The sequence below is a fragment of the Xyrauchen texanus genome, chromosome 38 (assembly GCF_025860055.1).
Source record: "Xyrauchen texanus isolate HMW12.3.18 chromosome 38, RBS_HiC_50CHRs, whole genome shotgun sequence".
NCBI lineage: Eukaryota > Metazoa > Chordata > Actinopteri > Cypriniformes > Catostomidae > Xyrauchen > Xyrauchen texanus.
In genome coordinates this window covers 34,208,599-34,229,847 of record NC_068313.1, presented here as the reverse complement: position 1 = coordinate 34,229,847, position 21,249 = coordinate 34,208,599, and the positions used below count along the sequence as shown (strand labels likewise).

General features: G+C 38.2%; 1 protein-coding gene across 1 annotated transcript in view; it reads right to left on the bottom strand.

Moving 5' to 3' along the window:
• Positions 1-222: 222 nt before the first annotated feature.
• The window catches only part of grik1b (glutamate receptor, ionotropic, kainate 1b), a 43,924-nt gene continuing 22,897 nt past the window's right edge, over positions 223-21,249 (bottom strand). The window contains exons 6-15 of the mRNA XM_052110521.1: positions 20,111-20,284; positions 17,240-17,383; positions 13,198-13,305; positions 10,760-10,873; positions 10,455-10,658; positions 9,716-9,939; positions 7,938-8,056; positions 5,818-6,035; positions 4,214-4,439; positions 223-3,914 (exon numbers count right to left, since the gene is read on the bottom strand). Coding sequence (XP_051966481.1) covers positions 3,625-3,914; positions 4,214-4,439; positions 5,818-6,035; positions 7,938-8,056; positions 9,716-9,939; positions 10,455-10,658; positions 10,760-10,873; positions 13,198-13,305; positions 17,240-17,383; positions 20,111-20,284 — 1,821 coding nt within the window. The 3' untranslated portion in view covers positions 223-3,624. The remainder of the gene's footprint in view (positions 3,915-4,213; positions 4,440-5,817; positions 6,036-7,937; positions 8,057-9,715; positions 9,940-10,454; positions 10,659-10,759; positions 10,874-13,197; positions 13,306-17,239; positions 17,384-20,110; positions 20,285-21,249) is intronic.

Here is a 21,249-nt window from a genome sequence, read left to right as displayed (position 1 = left end):
ATCTTAGTCTTGCTATTGGACACTTTCACTCTTGGATTGAATTAATCATGGCTGATTGTGAAGAGTGAATTTCTACAATGGCGTCTGTAACTGAAAACTATTGATTTTTAATGAAGCTGCATCCACACCACTAGGTGTCACTGTAAGTACAAGAAGACATGAACAAATAGATACTGGGTGCACATTTAAGGTGAAATGTGACATTTTAGGGTGGGTGATAAACACTTTTGCTTAGGGATCGCTGTCTGTCAAATATGTAAAATTAACAATTTAAAAAGGGCAGGAAACAGTGAGAGAAAAAATAAGGATTCGTGTGCATTTTTACGTTCTCGTGGACTCTTCGATGACAAAGTTCAATTCCAACACTCAAGAACGAAGTACCGAAAATGCATAAAATTACAGAGATATTTTCTTGATCAGGCCGAATATCGAGAATGCAAGAACCCATTTGAAGTCCAAGAAGTCACAGCAGCACAATGGTGGTAGACAAAGAACATTTATCGTAATGTTTTCCCTCAAGAGCTTCCCATTGTAAGCTTGCGTCGTGCATCATTTTTTATAAAGTAAAAAAAAAAAAACACATGGAGCAAACAAGTGTTAACAGACTTTATTATTTCAAAGTATCACTAGTCCTGCAAAACATTACCGGTGTGATGATTATAATGCTGTAACTGTTGTGTTATAATGCTAGTAGTTCTCTCGCTGGCACCAAATGTGCTGGGACAGGCAATTGTGCAAAAGGAAGCTCGCATCTCATGTCAAAGCTCACAAAAGGTGCATTCTACATCCTCCTTTCCTTCTGAGTTTGTTCTTCCAATGTAGCTTGCCAAGACTGATTTGCATGTAATCATTCCACAGGTCTCTTATGCATTTGTAGACGCTTTTGATGGGCTGAGCCTTGAAGCCAGCACTCATAGTTATATGTAAATTGTGAGAACTGGAAAACTGACAAAACAAGAGCACATGCGTTTCAGATGTCAGAGGTTTCAAGGAGGAGCACTTTATCAAACCTGAGTGGAGGTGCTTGACATGTCGACTTCAGTCCAGTGGTCACATAGCGGTGTATGAAGTAATGCTTTAACATTTCTGTAGTTTCAATCACTTGAATTTATTGATAGAAATCAGTTATTTGGTCACAGCTTCTATGCAGAAGTCCATCACCAATGTGGATCAATAACAAAATATTTGGATTCACAGTCCATGTTAGTTTCACAGGTGAGATGAGCCACTGCTGTAGCTGCGAGTCTGAAAAACTGAATGTCCGTTTGTGAAAGAAACTTCGTCTGCAAACAGATTAAAGCCCTGATTAGACCATACATAGGCAAATAAGTCATAAAAAAGGAAATGCGCATATACTGTTCTCACATGTTTGTCACAAAGATATTATTTTAACGTGACAAATATGCGTTTCTGCATTTCAGAAGTGTCAAACAGTAAAAGTTATCCCAATGCAAAACAAAGACAAAATCTTGCACCAGTGGGTGATTGCATTTAAAATGCTCTCAGATTTGGACATTTTGCAGCAAAACAAAGCCATAACACTGTCATAACCAGGCACAACCACTTCTTGTCGCATTATGCCTGGTTTGGACGGGTCATGCTGAAGGTAACTGCGCAACCCCATCTCATGACAAGTCATAATAGTAGTACCAGATGGAGAGAAGAATGCATGAGCAAATGAACCATGTAAAGATGTTCATTAGTCTAAATGCCAAAGTTTGACTTTGCTGATCGCTCTGTGCACAGTATGCCTGATGCAAATTTCGTCATCAGCACATGGTCTGCGTGGACTGTCCATGTGTCGTCCAATACTCGTCTGTGCGCATTGCCGGTGCATGTGCCTGTTTTTGACTGTACTAAAAGAGTCTCACAAAGCAGTCGTAGCGGGCAAGCGTAGAGCGCGTTGGTATTCGCTCGGGGTCAAAAGTGTATACTTTGAAGGCTGTCGACTAGGCACAATCCGATCCAGAACGAAGAAAAACTATGTATGCCTAAGCCTTAACCCCTAAACTATAGCCTAAACCCAACCATGATTTTAATAGGAAAATAACCTTAGTATACCACAGAAGAAAGAAAACTTTGGTGTTTGGAACAAGATGAGGGAACCGTGTTACAGGTTATTGACATATATCAATTGTTTGCATTGCATGAATAAATCTGAAACGAGTCATCAAATTTGTTCACACACTTTCCTTTCTTAAAATGTTGGTAGGAGGCTTGCTAAATTTGATGCTTGTATTAAATCAACTTGTAATTCTGATTCGGTCATCTTGTACAGATCATTACGAGCTGTCATGAGACTATGCTGCACTGCACTTTAAACTGCATTATAACATTTGTTTGTTCTCGCTACTTAATGAATATTGAAATAAAAGGAGGGTTCATGTAACACACTGCTTTAAGACAAACGTTACAAACAGTCTTAAGTCTTTAGATAAAATAAAATGTTTTAAAACATTAACATTGTAAAAAAATGACACACTGCACCTTTAAGAAAACCCTCAGACACATCTTATCATAAATTAAAGAAATATTCTGCATTTGATACAAGATAAGCTCAATTGAGAGCATTTGAGACATAATGTTGATTACCATAAAAAGTCATTAGACTCGTCTCTCCTTTTCTTTAAAAATAAAGCAAAAATCAAGTTTACCGTGAGGCACTTACAATGGAAGTGAATGGGGCCAATTTTTGCAGGGTTTAAAGACAGAAATGTGAAGCCTATAATTTTCTAAAAGCACTTTCATTATTTCTTCAGTTACAACTTGTGTATTATTTGAGCTATTAAGTTGTTAAAATCGTAATTTACTGGGATTACAGGGTTCACAGAGGTATGTCGTCATGGCAACGAAGTTGTAGCATTGGATATAATTTTACACAGAAAAGCTGAGCGATGTTATCATGCTAAAATCATGTTTACGTGCATATTGTGGCTATACTTTTGAAACTTTACATTTTTAATGTTAACAAATTGGCCCCCCATTCACTTCCATTGTAAGTGCCTCACTGGAACACATATTTTTGCTTATCTTTTTCTTTTTAAAGAAAAGGAGGGGCATATCGAAATAATGTTTTGTGGTCATCAACATTAAGCCACAAATGCCGTCGATTGAGCTTAACTTTTATCGAATCTGAACTTTTCCAATAGGAAGAAAGATGTCTGTAAAAAAATTTCAAGTCTTTTAAATCTTAATACAAACTACATGGATGTGAACTACTTTACTATATAGTAACAGTTGTACTACAACTCACCCAACATGGTTTCAAACATCCTTTCTTTCTTATAGAACTTACAGAAATATATTATATATTTCACTGACAAGAAAACAAACAAACATACATACAGGTACCTTTCAACTCCTCGTTTGCATCAGAAATCACAATAAAAATGTAAAATGTAAAAAAGCAATCTTGACAAAGTTTTGACATTTCTGCTCAATGTCCAACATTGTCCCTCACATAAAGCACAGCCACACCAAAACTAATGTTCAGTCAGCATTTGCCTGAGTTTTGGTGGATCGATGAGCAAAAGTAAAAAGCAAAAACTCTCAAGTCATCCGTTTATAATAACCACCTCACGGGCAAAAGAAGTTCTGTAATGTCCTACATCCGTTCTTCCTCTGTCAGTACTTGTTATGCCATTCACAATGTCCCACGCTCACCTCCTCAATGTCCAGATTCTTCCTGGACTTATAGATAAACTCCCCGATGGCCACAAACACGGAGAGGACGAGTCCGGCCGCCAGTACGATGAAGATTCCTCCGATGTTCTCCACACCGAGAGCGCTGGCCTCTTTACTGTCCTCCTCCGGACAGCCGTTCCCTCTCCACCATTTCTCCTTCATCATGTGCAGCTTCCCTTCCTCCTGTAACTGCAGGATGGCGATGGTGATCTTGTCTCGATATGGAGAACCTGAGAGAGAACATTGCAGAGATGAACTGAGCAGAAATGATAATGGTTGCCAGGATTTGGAATTAAGTTTGGAATATTTTCAGTGGTTATAATTTAACAAATAATATTAAACAAATCCTCCAACAAATGCCACATTTGAATCATTTCAATAGTGCAGTGTAAGTCTTTGGAGAGCAACTAATTGACCATTTTTAAAAGACTATGTGATATGATATGATATCTTGCATTTCACTTGTATTAAAGCTGAAGAATGTAATTTCTGTATTACACATTTTTGGACATATCTGTTTTCAACGTACCGATGGGGGTGCCGACTCCGTAACCCTTCGAGTCGATGAGTCCACCGATCTGTGTGAGGTTACAGTTTCTCTGACTGATGTATTCAATGCTGGTTGACTCCATCAGTAAGGCGTAGTCTGTGGTCAACACACGCTGAATACCTTCTCTGTTGTTCTTTACCAGCGCTGTGTTCTTCCTACTGCTCATGAATGCCCACATCTTCTCATAGGTAGAGATCTTTGATTTCTGGAATCAGAAATCAGTATTTGATGAAGTCTACAAAAGGCTTTATTAATACGATTAGACACTAATTGGTGTGCATTACAATATACAATAATGGTGGGTGTGATTGGCACGTCTTGTCGGCATGGGCATCACCGGTTCAGTTTTTAGTTTGCCTGGCCCCTCCCTTTCCCACGTCTGCTGGCAGCCCCTTCTCTCATTTAACGGGACTGTGTCGGAGTGCTATCTAGGTTAGATGTGGTGTCTCTGGCTGGGGAGCTAACTGGTGCACAAAACAGTTGCAGGCACAGATTACAGTCCAAAAAAGGGAAACCAAACAATGATCAGTCAGTTTACAACCAGACCAGTTTAGCTTGGTTTGGAGGTGCCTGTCGTGGTACCCCAGCATCCTCTGTAGAGGAAGACACAGCGGAGCACAGAGGCTTAACCGCTGGTAGGGGGGTTGGGTTTTGCCAGCGGCGAGGAGGGGGGCCGGGTGGATTGGTGGTGGGATTGGTGTCTGGGTCGGGGAGGGGTCTGTTGGTTGTACTCGCCGTCGGTAGTTGAAATTTGAGGGTTTTTCAAACATTACTGCTGTAAATAAGCTCAAAGTGGACTTCCTGTGCTTATAGCTGGCATCAAATTCTTATATGCTTTTCTAAATCAGTGATGTGACAGATGTCCTCAAAATTCTCTCTCATTCAGTCTCTCTCTGTAAGGTGCTTTAATTTGTTCTGTACATGTGGAGTTCCCACTAGCAGAGATCTCAATCCTGTAATCTTTCTTGCCAAGCTGTTTGTGTTTAATCGCAGGTCTTACTATCTGTAGGTATAACTGCTGTTCTCCGTTCAACCCTCAAACTACGCACCTCTCAGTTAAAAGCCAAATAATCTGTAGATTCAAACACTTAGTCTTAGCACAAAACAACCAGACTGACATGGGACAATGAAACAAAAGAGATTCCAACAATCAATTATTAAAGTGTTCTTAAACAGGCACAACTGAAACAATGACTTCGAGACACAAGGATTGTGTCTCCAGAGACATCGTTTTGAAATATAACCATTCTTTCAATGAAAACGATTTGGCACAATCATTATTTTTGCTTATACTTCCTGGAAAGACCGAGAACAATCAAGGGACATTCCTGGTAAAAAGGTTTTCACACTTGGTTTGATTGCTTGGTACTAGCAACTTTTTACTACTGTAGTTGAGTAATGATTTAGGCGAAGATGTCTGCTTTACTGTCTTCAAATGTGATATACAATATAAAAATTAGAAAAAGGAGCTTGTGGTTTGCTTGAATTCTGTATATCTGATGGTAAAATACAAGAATATATAGAAAGTAGTCCAAACATTTAGAAACATAGCATGGAAAAGGTGCAATGTTGTGTCGTCAAACCTTAAAGAAAGTCATGGTGGATCCGTCCCTTACGGCGCCATACTCTATTTTAGTCTGTTTGGCCAGATCATCGGCTGAGTCTATAGGGGAGTCCATTCGCTCCACAGTGAGGAAGGCGGCCAGGTTAGCTGTGTAGGACGAGATGATGATGAGGGTGAAGAACCACCAGATACCTCCAACGATCCTGGTGGACAAAGCCTTGGGCATCAACTCTGATCCTGTAATATTCAAGTAGTAAAGACAATTACCAAATAAAAATGTTCAAAATTTTAACTTGTGGGTTGTTTTATTATAGTTATCGTGTTTGTGCAATGCATGAAGGATGTATAAAAACTAAATAAGTTGGTAGAGCGGGTCAGCCACTAATCGCAGGATTGGTGGTTCGAATCCTGGCCCACAAGACTCCACATGCCAAAGTGTCCTTGGGCAAGACACTGAACCCCAAGTTGCTCCCAAAGGCAGGCTAGTGCCTTGCATGGCAGCTCTGCCGCCATTGGTGTATGAATGTGTGTATGAATGGGTGAATGTGTCACAGTGTAAAGTTAAAAAGGTGCTATATAAATGCAGACCATTTTCCATTGTAACAGCTGCTGATTACCCAAAATAAGTCAATAACCATTTTCACAATCATCTGGGAAGTTTAAAATGAATACTCGCATCTTAGTGGATGGAAGTCAAACATATCTGTTCACCCTCCTACCAACATTGTTCACCAAGGGAACATAAGGGGCCAGTAAAGAACTACTCTTAATTGGTCATAATTAATAAGCATTATTATGAATTCATTCATAATAAGACCTCTTCTTGCACAAACAGCTGAAGACGCTTGATTTGTGTCTTTCAGGACTATTAATTACACCGGCGGCCAAAAGTTTGGAATAATGTACAGATTTTACTCTTATGGAAAGAAATTGGTACTTTTATTCACCAAAGTGGCATTCAACTGATCACAATGTATAGTCAGGACATTAATAACGTGATAAATTACTATTACAATTGGCAAAAAACGTTTTCGTTTATGAAGAGTTCTCATCAAAAAATCCTCCATGTGCAGTAATGACAGCTTTGCAGATTCTTGACATTCTAGATGTCAGTTTGTCCAGATACTAAGGTGACCTTTCACCCCACACTTCCTGAAGCATTTGCAATAGATGTGTCTGTCTTGTTGGGCACTTCTCACGCACCTTACAGTCTAGCTGATCCCACAAAAGCTCAATGGGGTTAAGATCCATAACACTCTTTTCCAATTATCTGTTGTCCAATGTCTGTGTTTCTTTGCCCACTCAAACCTTTTCTTTTTGTTTTTCTGTTTCAAATGTGTCTTTTTCTTTGCAATGCTTCCCATAAGTCCTCCTGAGTCTCCTCTTTACTGTTGTACATGAAACTGGTGTTGAGCGGGTAGAATTCAATGAAGCTGTCAGCGGAGGACATGTGAGGCGTCTATTTCTCAAACTAGAGACTCTGATGTACTGATCCTCTTGTTTAATTGTACATCTGGTCTTCCACATCTCTTTCTGTCCTTGTTAGAGACAGTTGTCCTTTCTCTTTGAAGACTGTTGATGACAACTTTGTATGAAATCTTCAGTTTTTTTGGCAATTTCAAGCATTGTATCGCCTTCATTCCTCAAAACACTGATTGACTGACGAGTTTCCAGAGAAAGTAGTTTCTTTTTTGCAATTTTTGACCTAATATTGACCTTAAGATACGCCAGTCTGTTGTATACTGTGCAACTCAAAAACAAACACAAAGACAATGTTAAGCTTCATTTAACAAACCAAATAACTTTCAACTGTGTTTGATATAATGGCAAGAGATTTTCTAGTACTGAATTGGCACTTTAACATGATTACTCAAGGATAAGGTGTTGGAGAGATGCTGCTGTCTAGACTTGATCAAAAATTACTTTTTTCAAATAGTGATGGTGCAGTTTTATACATCAGTAATGTCCTGACTATACTTTGTGATCAGCTGAATGCCACTTTGATGAATTAAAGTACCAATTTCCTTCCAAAACATTATTTTAAACTTTTGGCCACCAGTGTAGATTCAAACTGCATCATGGTGAAACATCAGCAGATTCTCACACACTTTTTAGCTAAGTAGGTGTTGTAACTCATACCTTGCTGCATAAGGGCTCCGACCCCAAACCAAACACTGTTGATTAATGTGAAGTTGTTCTCTACAACATCAGAATCAGGGTTGCAGGGATGAGGGTTGTACCATTCATATGGTGTAAACCTGCAGAGAGGCCGTGCAAACACAATAACATCTTTATCAAGTCACAATTTTGTTTCAAAGCAGCTTTACAAAGTGCTTTAATACCTCCAGCGAGCAAAGCAAAATCCTCCTCCGGCTGGCACATATTTAAAATCTATTTCAGTAATTCTACCTATAATATATATGTCAAGTTAACTACATATATTCAAGAGTAAAAAAAGCTAAATCAAATGGCCATCATTTCTACTGTAAAAATCTTAAATTACTAAGTAAACAAACCCATGAATTTAAAATCCAAACACTGAACTCTCAATATCGATAGAGTACATTTTAACAACACCTTCTACAGAAACCTTTTCAACTTCTCTCCATCTTCAACAGTTAGCTTAGTCAGGCTAGCTTAGCCAAACGACAAGGTTAGCATGCTAAACAACAACAGCAACATTCAATAATAGAGTCTGAAGTAAAAAGATTATTTGATCATCCTCCAAAATAGTGTTATCACTCTTAAAAGCATGAAGTAGATAGCAAACTAGCAAAGTCTGTGGATTTGTGCTATCACCGCTGTGCAGGAAATGCAGAGATATTTTAGAGCTAATTTACAGCATTCCAGTTTGAAGAGTAATGTGTGGAGAAAGAAACTGAACTTAATCTAAAGCAGTGTGCAATTAGTAAAGACTTCAAGTTTGGCCGATTTTATTCCAATTTATATCGGCCATTTTCAGTGAGCAATTTTTTTGAGGTTCGTCTTGCACAACGCAAATTTGACAACATTAGCGAAAGGATAGGCACAGGTGTAAAAACCATATATGCAATGTATACATCACATAGGGGAGCCATATTAAGGGGGGTGCCAATGTAGATATCACATACATCCTCAAAAAAGGGTAGTTGTGCCCCTACAGTTAGGCTAATGCTAATCTATCAGACTAAATAAAACACTAATGTATTTTGTTAGATATATTTTTTATCAATCATAGCATTTATGTATGGGTCAATGACATGACGTTAATTTTATGTTTTTGTCTGCGTTTAATAAATTATTAAAAAACACATTACAAATGCAATTCACACTCTTGACTACCACCCCTGGAGTCACAAGTTCGAATCCAGGGTGTGATGAGTGACTCCAGCCAGTTCTCCTAAGCAACCAAATTGGCCCGGATGCTAGGAAGGGTAGAGTCACATGGGGTAACCTCCTCATGGTCACGATTAGTGCTTTTCGCTCTCAATGCGGCACGTGGTAAGTTGTGCGTGGATCGTGGAGAGTACAATGAGCCTCCACATGCTGTAAGTCTCCGCGGTGTCATGCACAACAAGCCACGTGATAAGATGCGTGGATTGACTCTCAGAAGCAGAGGCAACTGATACTTGTCCTCCACCCCCCGGATTGAGGTGAGTAACTGCGCCACCATGAAATAGAAGATTGTTCAAGCATTATTTAAATCTTTAAAGTCTATTTGAAGTTCTATCAAGTGTCCATTTAATTATATTATGCAAATGAACAATTGTACCATGTTGCACTCACAAATTTGTTTATTTTTATTTTATATTTGATTTACTCTTCTGACCATGCATGGCGGCCCAGATAGGAACCATACTGCAAACCCCAACAGATTACTTCAAATTGTCTATAAATCAATATAAGTACTCAGTTGACTGAGATTAAATGGATTTTACCTGGCAATGACAAAAAGGACACAGCTGACTCCGAGGCAGGCGAGGAGCACGTACATCCAGATGTCTGGAGAGAGAGGGTTGAGAAAGGAGAACACGCCTGGGTTGGTGCCATTGGGTTTGTGGTAGAGAATCGAGATTCCCAGAGTCATGAATGGCTTTGAGAAATCGATTACTTTCTCTCTCACGTAAGTGATAGTGAGGGGCGCCACGGCCAAATCTGCCACCTAAAACAGAGCAGACATTTGATTTATTAGTTTGATAATAAATCAAACGAAATTGAGAACTCGCTTCACACCTAAAGACCCCATTAAATGACTTGACAAGCAATTGAAACAGGATTTGAAACTAATCAAAAAGTTTGTCCCTTTTGTAAATAGTTAATATTCTTAAATACACTTCACTATCTTGAACCATGATTTAGTTTTTATTTGGATACCTCAAAGCTAACAAGTATGGACTGAAAGCCACAAAAATCCAATTCCCTTAAGTAAAAACCTTATAAACCATCCTAAGTTGGTTTGCTGCTCTTTGCTGGTTTACCAGCTTGGCAAGGTTGGTCTGTTGGCTAGTTTTAGCCGGTGAAGCAGGGAGACCAATTTAAACCAGCCAAGACCAGTAGGATTTGTATATCTTTGGGTTGTTAATTACTCAAATAAGCAGATTAAGCAAAAACAAGAAGACATGGCTAACAAAAATGATCATTTTCTAACAAAAGTCAAATAAAGTGTCATTGATTTACATGATCTTTCAGCTCTCGGACCATGCCATTCCACTCTCCTTTGTCATTCTGAGCTCCGTATTTCCCATCAGACACCAGTTTGACCTCATAGGAAAAGCCCAAGATGTTGGACAACTCCTTCAGTAGGTCCAGACAGTATCCTTCAAACCGATCATTCCCATACAGCGGCTTATCCGACTTCTTGTACATCACATATGGGTTTTCCTGCAGAGACAAAAATGCTTGATTAATTCCAGCCTGTGGATTATGTGGCAAGGATCAAACGCTTGTTGATGTTCGAGCTCTGTTCGTTGGCAGATTCCTACCAGGATTGTCGTAACAATTAGCGTCCGGTTGGCCATGGAGTCGGTCACATTGGTGTTTTTCTCTTTGTTGCTGTCGGTCAAGTTAAGGCCATTGTTTGAGTTCCACACTCCAATCTAAACACATAATCAATTAAAAGTAATACATTTATTTTAAGAGTGCATGCTACAGATTCTAGAGAGTGCTTCTCAACTGGTGGATCGTGACATAAAAATGGATAGCAGGCCTGTTCTGATAGGGTTGCAAATAAAAACAATGCTGTATATGCAAATAATAAATGCAACTATGTAATTGTGCATTAATAGGATATCAGAATAAACGTTTAAAAGGGAGGAGAAAGCTTTGTTTGATGCTTCTTTTGAACGAGGAACAATTTTGGTACAGTGTTGATATCCAATCAACCATGAACCAAAACCAGTTGAGAAACACCATTTGAGCTGATTCAAAAGTGTGGACAGTATTCACATGTATGTGATTCAAAATTATAATTTTAAAGAATATTCTGGGCTCAATAAAGGTTAAGATCAACCGACAGCATTCGTGGCATAATTTGTGGTTGATTACCATATACATTTATTTAAACTTGCCCCTCCTTTTTTTTAAATGGGGCAATTCATAAGTCTTTAAATGCTCAATGTTTCAAAAGTACAGCTTCAAGACGAAAACAATATGTGGTAAGATGATTTCAGTGTGGAAACATTGCTCAATAATCTTTTCTGTGTAAAGTTATAGCCAATTTTATATAACTTTGTTGCCATGACAAGGTAACGCCATTGTGACGAGGAGGGCGTGGCCAGGCGGTGAGGGTGCACACCTGGCATGGATTTGCCCCAATCAGCGGGAGAGAGAGATGAGGAGCTGGGGACACCAGAGAGAGAGAGAGAGAGAGAGAGAGAGAGAGAGAGAGAGAGAGAGAGAGAGAGAGAGAGATGCCTGTCTGTGCGAATGTGTCTTTATGATTTATGTTTTATGTTTTTATCCCCCCGTTTGTATAACCCCGTTTTTTTATACACTGAAAAGTGTTTATTAAATGTCTTATGTGGATTGTTCACCCGGCTCCCGCTTCCTCATTTCCACATTAAGAACGAACCTTGTTACAGCCGTAAATCCTGTAATCCCGCAAAAACGATGATTTAAACAACAGAATTATTGTAAGTGCTTTTATAAAATTATAAGCTTCACATTTCTGCATTTAAGCCCTCCAAAAATATAGCCATTCACTTTTTTAAAGAAAAGGAGGGACGAGTCGAAATCATTTTTCGTGGTAATCAATATTATGACACACATTCTGTTGATTGAGCTTAACTTGAATTGAACCCAGAACATTCCTTTAAGTCTAACAAGACTATATAAAACAACAATAGAAGGAATAAGGGAAAAGCATGGGAACACGTTCAGTGCATACAATTGTAGGCTGTAATTTGCTTTGTATTTTGTTTAATCACATGTAATCACATTTATCGGTGTTCTTACCGGTTTACAACTTGCAACTGTAAAACTACTGAAATGGAGATGCCTCTCCGAAGAGTAAATATTCCTCTGAGATGATCTTTCTGTCAAACCGTTTCTGTATTGCAATAGTTTCATTTGCTACGCTACATCACCTACTGTATGTCTGATATCTGCTGTCAAAGGGAGCTTTTTAAAACATACATTAAAATCCAAATCAAGCACTTTGTGTGCTATTAGCATGCTCATAAACAGATGTTTTAACAAATGGGCTCTCTGCATTGATGACTGTATGACAGAGTGATGTGTTATTTATCTCAAAATTCATGCAGATCTCTGGAAAGCTGCTTAATGTTGCTTTTGGTTGAACTGAGCTGCCCACTGAGAGGTTGGCAATGTTTAAAAAAAATATGTGATAGAAAATAACATTGGCCATCTAATAAAATGTGCATGAAATTGTCAGTATTGCTGGGCAGATGAGTAAAATCAACAAAAATTCATTAATGCCTTGAAACCAGCACAAGGGGGTTGAGCAGGTTGTGGGGTACTAACAAAACGCACTATAATATATATAGTAATACAACATATGTTTTTTTTTTAGACATGGTATCATGGCAATGCCATAGTATTCTTTGAAGCAACATGGTACTGAAGCAACATGTCTTTCAGTACCAAGGCATATGCCAAAGTACCATGGTATTACCATCTGATACCGTCATTGTACCATGATACTTCAACAATACTATTTTGCAAGGGGGAAAAGGATCATGTTTTTGACATTCCACACAAACCTTCTTCCACACTTTGTTAAAACGACCACCCTCCATTAACGGCTTGTGAAAAGAAAAAAAAAGCCAGGGTTTCACATACAGTATATAACAGATGTTAAGATACAGCAAGACATATTGTTTTAATAAGGCCTATTATCTAGCAGCATTACTGTTGGATCTAAACGACAAAGATCATGAAGATCATGTGTTTCCGTGTTTACCTTTTCCATTCCATCCTCTTTCAGACTGATGATATCCAGATCGAAGTCTTTTCTCAGACCGTCTGTCTTGTTTATGATTATCTGTCCAGTCAGTCCATTCCACTGAGCCTAAACGAGGATAGAGGACAGAATCTGTTTGTTTATTTAACCTACAATTTCAGATCATATATGAGGATGTCAAAATGAAGGTATACAAGATAAAGCTCCAATTGTTAATAATATTTTTTATAGCACCTTTAACTATCTAGCACAAAGTGCTTCACAAACCATAAAATCAAAACGCACTCAGTAAAACAAAAGGTTAAAACAAAAATGCACAAAGTAGTGAAAGTAAGTCTATACTAATGAGTTTTCACACAAGACTGAAAGACAGATTCAGATTCAGCAGATCTAATATCCCAGGACAGGCAGTTCCATAACAGTGAAATGGTAAATGGTCTGCACTTATATAGTGCTTTTTTTTACACTGTGAGGAGTGGTGGTGGCGTAGTGGACTAAAGCACATAACTGTTAATCAGAAGGTCGCTGGTTCGAGCCCCACAGCCACCACCATTGTGTCCTTGAGCAAGGCACTTAACTCCAGATTGCTCTGGGGGGATTGTCCCTGTAGTAAGGGCACTATAAGTTGCTTTGGATAAAAGCGTCTGCCAAATGCATAAATGTAAATGTCCCAATCACACATTCACACTCACACTCATACACCAATGGTGGCAGAAGGTGCCAGCCTGCCATTGGGAGCAACTTGGGGTTCAGTGTCTTGCCCAAGGACACTTCAGCATGTGGAGTCGTGTGGGCCAGAATCGAACCGCCAACCCTGCTATTGGCAGCTGAACAGTAGGGTCTTCACTACAAACACTCTATCACCTTTAGTTTTGCATCTGGATCTTGGAACAGCCAACAGGTCATGACAAGACGATCTAAAAGGTCTAACTGTTTTATAAGGTCTTAAAAGTTCTGCTAAATAATCTGGCACCAATCCATGTAATGCATTAGAAGTCATTAAAAAAATCTTTAAAAAGTTGCCAGGTAAAATCCCGGGCCAATTTCTCTTCCCATCTCCAGCGCTGGTGGTGTTATAACATTAACTGTCACCAATGTTTCGCATTGTGTTTCATTGTGGGTTATGTAATGATATGGTGGATAAACAAATTGGAGAGTTTTGGGGAAAGGGCAAAAGAAGCAAAGTTTGTTGTTATTTCGGATTCTAGGTTGATGGCACTGGCCAATACCTCTATTTTAAGTTTATAGTCAGAGGTATGCAGCCACTTAACGTGGCGGACAGTCCATTTTTCCGAAACATGGAGGAAATTAAAGCGGAGTTTAAGTTACATTAGGTACATAGGTTACATTACGCCATTAGCAATAATAATACACAGCACTTGGCACGGAGAAACAAAAGTAGATGATCAATGCTGCTTTAGTCGAGACTAGACCCTGACTGAAGGAAAGTGGAGAGTATAAATAGAGTCCTTGATTGGTGTGTGACAGGTGATGCCAATGATGGGATAATGATGGGTGTTGATAAATGAGAGCAGGTGATAGTGAAGGACTGGAGACCGATGTGGGGCATGACAGAGACAAAGACTATTGTGCAACGAGTAGCCCTATTTATATTAGAAAAAATGATATACCGGTAGATAGATAATCATCAGGAGAAATTTCTGATTATCGTAGCGTGAAAAAGCCATCAATCCTAAGCCTAGTTTTTAGTAATATACTAGTAGCTAGTCTGGCTAAACATACACTATATTTTCAAGTTAAATATTTTTCTCTTCTTAGTACAATCACTCAAAAACACCCCATTTAACCTGTGAGAAATAGCCTCTAGACAAAGCTACCAGACATACCCAAAGCCATAGATCACAAAGAGTTACGTAACAGTATGAACAGAAGTGCCCAGAGCAATAGATCAACACTATTCTACAAGGAGGCGTCAGTAAATGGACTTTCTAATCAACCTCACGAGAAGTGGAAATGTGAGTTTAGCTTGAGTTGTGGCCAAAAGCCAAATGGAATGGCCAATCTGTCCAACAAATCATTCAGTGATTATTTTACTCAGACCATAATATGTGACATTATTGGGCCGCAGTGGTCATAGAGTCAACAGACATTCACCCAAAGCCTCATGTAAATGCAGTGTTGTACAATTCCATTGGATTATTTCTTTAGTTTTGCAGCTTTTTAAGAATTAAAACGGGATGGGTGGCATTCCTTAATAATCTTCTAGGTCTTAATATACACAGCTTCATATACTCACACAGCGGTCACATGCCATCTGTCAAGATTTTTTCTATTCATTACTCTCTAGTGTAAATCTCACTTGATCCATTCAGTTTAAAATCACATATTGTACATCACGCTCTGTGCATTGCATTTACATTGAGCTGCATTCAACACATGCATGACAAGTTCAAACACACAAAACCCAGCTGAGATTAGTGTGGACTGCATTGGGAACCCAACTGTCATAGCAGTTGGTCGTTAAAAACATGAACACATCATCATCATGATCATCAGAACTGGACAACACACAGATGGAGATAGAACTGTTCAATGTCAATCTATAAATGTACTTGTACATGCATTGACTTCAGGATTGTCCTTTGTGGGAAATTACTTTGAATTGTAACTGTAGTAGAATACAGTTACTTATATTTTGTATTTGAAATTAATTAATATTAATAGATTTAATCATCCATCCATCCATCCATCTTCAACCGCTTATCCGAAGTCGGGTCGCGGGGGCAGCTGCTCCAGCAGGGGGCCCCAAACTTCCCTATCCCGAGCCACATTAACCAGCTCTGACTGGGGGACCCCGAGGCGCTCCCAGGCCAGTGTGGAGATGTAATCTCTCCACCTTATCCTAGGTCTTCCCCGAGGCCTCCTCCCGGCTGGACGTGCCTGAAACACCTCCCTAGGGATGCGGCCAGGGGGCATCCTTACCAGATGCCCAAACCACCTCATCTGACTCCTTTCAACGCAAAGGAGCAGCGGCTCTACTCCGAGCTCCTCACGGATGACTGAGCTCCTTACCCTATCTCTAAGGGAGAAGCCCGCCACCCTTCTGAGGAAGCCCATTTCGGCCGCTTGTACTCACGACCTAGTTCTTTCGGTCATGACCCAGCTTTCATGACCATAGGTGTGGGTAGGAACAAAAATTGACCGGTAGATCGAGAGCTTTGCCTTTCGGCTCGGCTCTCTTTTCGTGACAACGGTGCGATAGAGCGAGTGCAATACCGCCCCCGCTGCCCCGATTCTCTGGCCAAACTCCAGCTCCATTGTCCCCTCACTCGTGAACAAGACCCCGAGGTACTTGAACTCCTTCACTTGGGGCAATACCTCCTCCTCCTAGATTTAAAAAAATACATTTAAATGAGTAGGTTGTACTTATTGGTGTAAAAATGTCTCCAATAAGACCATTTTGACTGAAGTAGAAAATGAGCAAGGCACTCAATATCCAATACAAAAAATGTTGTTTCACTGGGCAACAAACATTAAAAAGCTAACATGTCAGGGCATGAGAATAAACATACCAGTATCCTATTTAAGTGATCCTCAATTGGCAGCAGCCAATAGGCTTCAATCATTAATCAATCATTCAAATACCACCATTTAGATATTTTCTAATGCTATCATCAATTCACTAAACTTCCACCACTAAAGATTAATTATTGTTCAGAGTAATTTGAGATAAATATGTTCTGGCTTCATTTTCAGGCATTTGGTGCATAGCCAGTGTAGTAATTCAACTAGAGCCATTAAAGACTCTTCCAACAGACCTCCATCCTTTAATCTACAATGCCAACTGCTGACTCAACAATACCTCCTCCAAAACAAGAAGCTCAGGCAAGAACATTTGGATAAAAAGAGAGACTCTATTTGAGTAAATTCTCAGCTCTTAATAAGTGGTACAAAGCACAATGGGTGCTAGACAAGTTCAAGAAAAGTAAGTAATGCTGCATTTTGACTTTTTAACAGAGTATAATCATGTTGGAGTTGTGCTTTAAAACAGGTGGTTTAAATATATGTATTTGTGGGCTACCTCTTTGAACATGCTGATGAATCGTGAGCCGAAGCGCCAGGGTTTGTGTCGGTGACACTGGAGTGAGCTCACGGTGATCTGAGACGCCCGCTGAGACGCCGCGGCAACCATATGAACTGCATCATACATTAACGCTGCTTCAGTCTGCAACATGGACAGAGAGACAATCCATCACACATGTAAGCTGAACTTAATCAGTCTATTCAAATAATTCAACAATTTACTTGTCTCTGATTTATTGGACACAATAAGACAACGTGGGATACAGCAGACACAAACACTAGAGCCAATGCTATAAAATCATCTGAACTTATACTAATAAAAAAGTATCATGGTAATAAATCATATTTGAACACACATTCACATGGTAATACCTTGTGGACTTATTAAAAATATAATATATACCTTGTGGACTTATTAAATATATAATATATATACCTTGTGGTACTATTTTAAAACAAGTTTTTTACTTTGTAATAGCATGTTTTTGGACATTTACAATGGTAATACCATGGTTTTTTTTGGACATTTACAACAGTAATAGCATGTTTTTGGACATTTACAATGGTAATACCATGTTTTTGGACATTTAGAAGGTATTACCATATTTTTTGAACATTTACAATTGTAATACAATGTATTTACTATAGAAATACCATGTTTTTTGACATTTACTATAGTAATAGCATGTTTTTTTGGACATGTACAATGGTAATACCATGTTTTTGGACATTTACTATAGTAATAGCATGTTTGTTTGGACATGTACAATGGTAATACCATGTTTTTGGACATTTACTATAGTAATAGCATGTTTTTTTGGACATTTACTATAGTAATAGCATGTTTGTTTGGACATGTACAATGGTAATACCATGTTTTTGGACATTTACTATAGTAATAGCATGTTTTTTGGACATGTACAATGGTAATACCATGTTTTTGGACATTTACTATAGTAATAGCATGTTTTTTTGGACATGTACAATGGTAATACCTATGTTTTTGGACATTTACTATAGTAATAGCATGTTTTTGGACATGTACAATTGTAATACCATATTTTTTGGACATTTACTATCGTAATACCATGTTTTTTGGACATTTACAATTGTAATACAATGTTTTTGGACATTTACTATAGTAATACCATGTTTTTTTGGACATGTACAATTGTAATACCATGTTTTTTGGACATTTACAATTGTAATACAATGTTTTTGGACATTTACTATAGTAATACCATGTTTTTTGGACATGTACAATGGTAATACCATGTTTTTGGACATTTACTATAGTAATAGCATGTTTTTTTGGACATGTACAATGGTAATAGCATGTTTTTGGACATTTACTATAGTAATAGCATGTTTTTTTGGACATGTACAATGGTAATACCATGTTTTTGGACATTTACTATAGTAATACCATGTTTTTTTGGACATGTACAATGGTAATACCATGTTTTTGGACATTTACTATAGTAATAGCATGTTTTTTTGGACATGTACAATGGTAATACCTTGTTTTTGGACATTTACTATAGTAATAGCATGTTTTTGGACATGTACAATTGTAATACCATATTTTTTGGACATTTACTATCGTAATACCATGTTTTTTGGACATTTACAATTGTAATACAATGTTTTTGGACATTTACTATAGTAATAGCATGTTTTTTTGGACATGTACAATGGTAATAGCATGTTTTTGGACATTTACTATAGTAATAGCATGTTTTTGGACATTTACAATGGTAATACAATGTTTTTGGAAATTTACTATAGTAATACCATGTTTTTGGACATTTACTATAGTAATACCATGTTTTTTGGACATGTAAAATAGTATTACCATGTTTTTGGACATTTACTATAGTAATAGCATGTTTTTTTGGACATGTACAATGGTAATACAATGTTTTTTTGGACATTTACTATAGTAATACCATGTTTTTTGGACATGTAAAATAGTATTACCATGTTTTTGGACATTTACTATAGTAATAGCATGTTTTTTTTTGGACATGTACAATGGTAATACAATGTTTTTTTGGACATTTACTATAGTAATACCATGTTTTTGGACATTTACTATAGAAATAGCATGTTTTTGGACATTTACAATGGTAATACAATGTTTTTTGGACATTTACTATAGTAATAGCATGTTTTTGGACATTTACAATGGTAATACAATGTTTTTGGACATTTACTATAGTAATAGCATGTTTTTGGACATTTACAATGGTAATACAATGTTTTTTGGACATTTACTATAGTAATAGCATGTTTTTGGACATTTACAATGGTAATACAATGTTTTTGGACATTTACTATAGTAATACCATGTTTTTGGACATTTACTATAGAAATAGCATGTTTTTTTGGACATGTACAATGGTAATACAATGTTTATGGACATTTACTATAGTAATAGCATGTTTTTTGGACATGTAAAATAGTAATACCATGTTTTTTGGACAAGTAGAAGGGTATTACCATGTTTTTTGGACATTTACTATAGTAATACCATGTTTTATGCACATGTACAATTGTAATACAATGTTCTGGACATTTACTATAGTAATACCATGTTTTTAGGACATGTACAATGGTAATACTGTGTTTTTTGGATCCATCCATCCATCTATCTATCTCCACACAAAAGTACCGTGATATTACATGATTTGTAAGGGGTGAAGTACCATGAAAATACCATAGTATATGAATATGGGACTCATTCAGCATCATTGTATTAGCATTTGATACAATCACTATCCCATGGTATGGCCACAGTAAGTTTTCTATAAATATGTTTTTCTATTCTGTGTAAAAAATGTTTTAGATAAACAGAGAATCCACAGACTGTCATCATGCGGTCCTGCAGCCCAGTTTCAGGTTTGGGTGGAGCCTGCATTCGCTCCATAGACCATTTTTCCACCACTGACGCCACCTGAGGGTTATCGATACTGAGCAGACGGAAGCCCGTCATGTTCACCCCACTGTATCTGTATGGCTCCAAGTCCAGCGCAAACAGGTCCTGCAATGTATCACACCGCATGACACCATTTAAATACTTATTCTTTAAAGATATAAACCCAAACAGGTGCGCCCCTGCCTGTACACAGAGTATGCACACTGCGCACCCTGACATTGCCAGCATTAAAATATGAATTCTCTGTTATATCATTTCTAAATCAAAGGTGATGTGTGCATTTTTATGTTCAAATACAAAAAAGAATGTGATTGGCGGGATGCTCTATGTACAGTATTTGGTTGTTAATCTAGTGATGACAAGGAAAATGTAATAGTAATAACGTTTAACAATAGCTGGGCTTCTCTTGAAACGTTTAAAATGGTCTGAAATGCCCACACGCCGCCAATCTCCACATGCCTGGGAGCGCCTGCTCTCAAAACTGTTCTGGCGGATTGTGAGGACCCACTTTGGGTTAAACATTTTTGAATGCCAAGGGCTTTGTGTGCCCAGGTCGGACCTGTCGTTGGGACAGTCACATCAAGCTATCACACACTCATACATGTAACAAGGGCACAAAAGGTCAAATCACGTCATCGTTCACCTTATTGCATATTTAACTAATGCAAAACGTAAAAAAATCCACCTTTGCCTAGCGCATTAAATTTAAGGTGAATTTTGAGTTTATTCGCATATTCAGGATTTTTTATGTGCAATTTCAAACTTTGAGTTTGAGCTCCACCCCCTCAGGCCTTCAGACTTTCCAAAGAATCCCTCAACAGTGCAAATGAATGGGCAACTAAAGTCAGATTGTCAGATTCATCAGCCAATCAGATTGATTTATTTGTTCTTGGTGGGTGTGATCTTTAGGATACATCCTGGTCGAGACCTTCTAGCTGGCCTTGAGTGATGCAATCACGCTTTGAGTGATGTAATTTGAAAGCGAAGAGCGCACGATCTTGCTGACGAGTCGACTGTCATCTGCCGCTATCGCCATTGAGAAAGAGATCCTTGTGGATTTAAAAACCTGA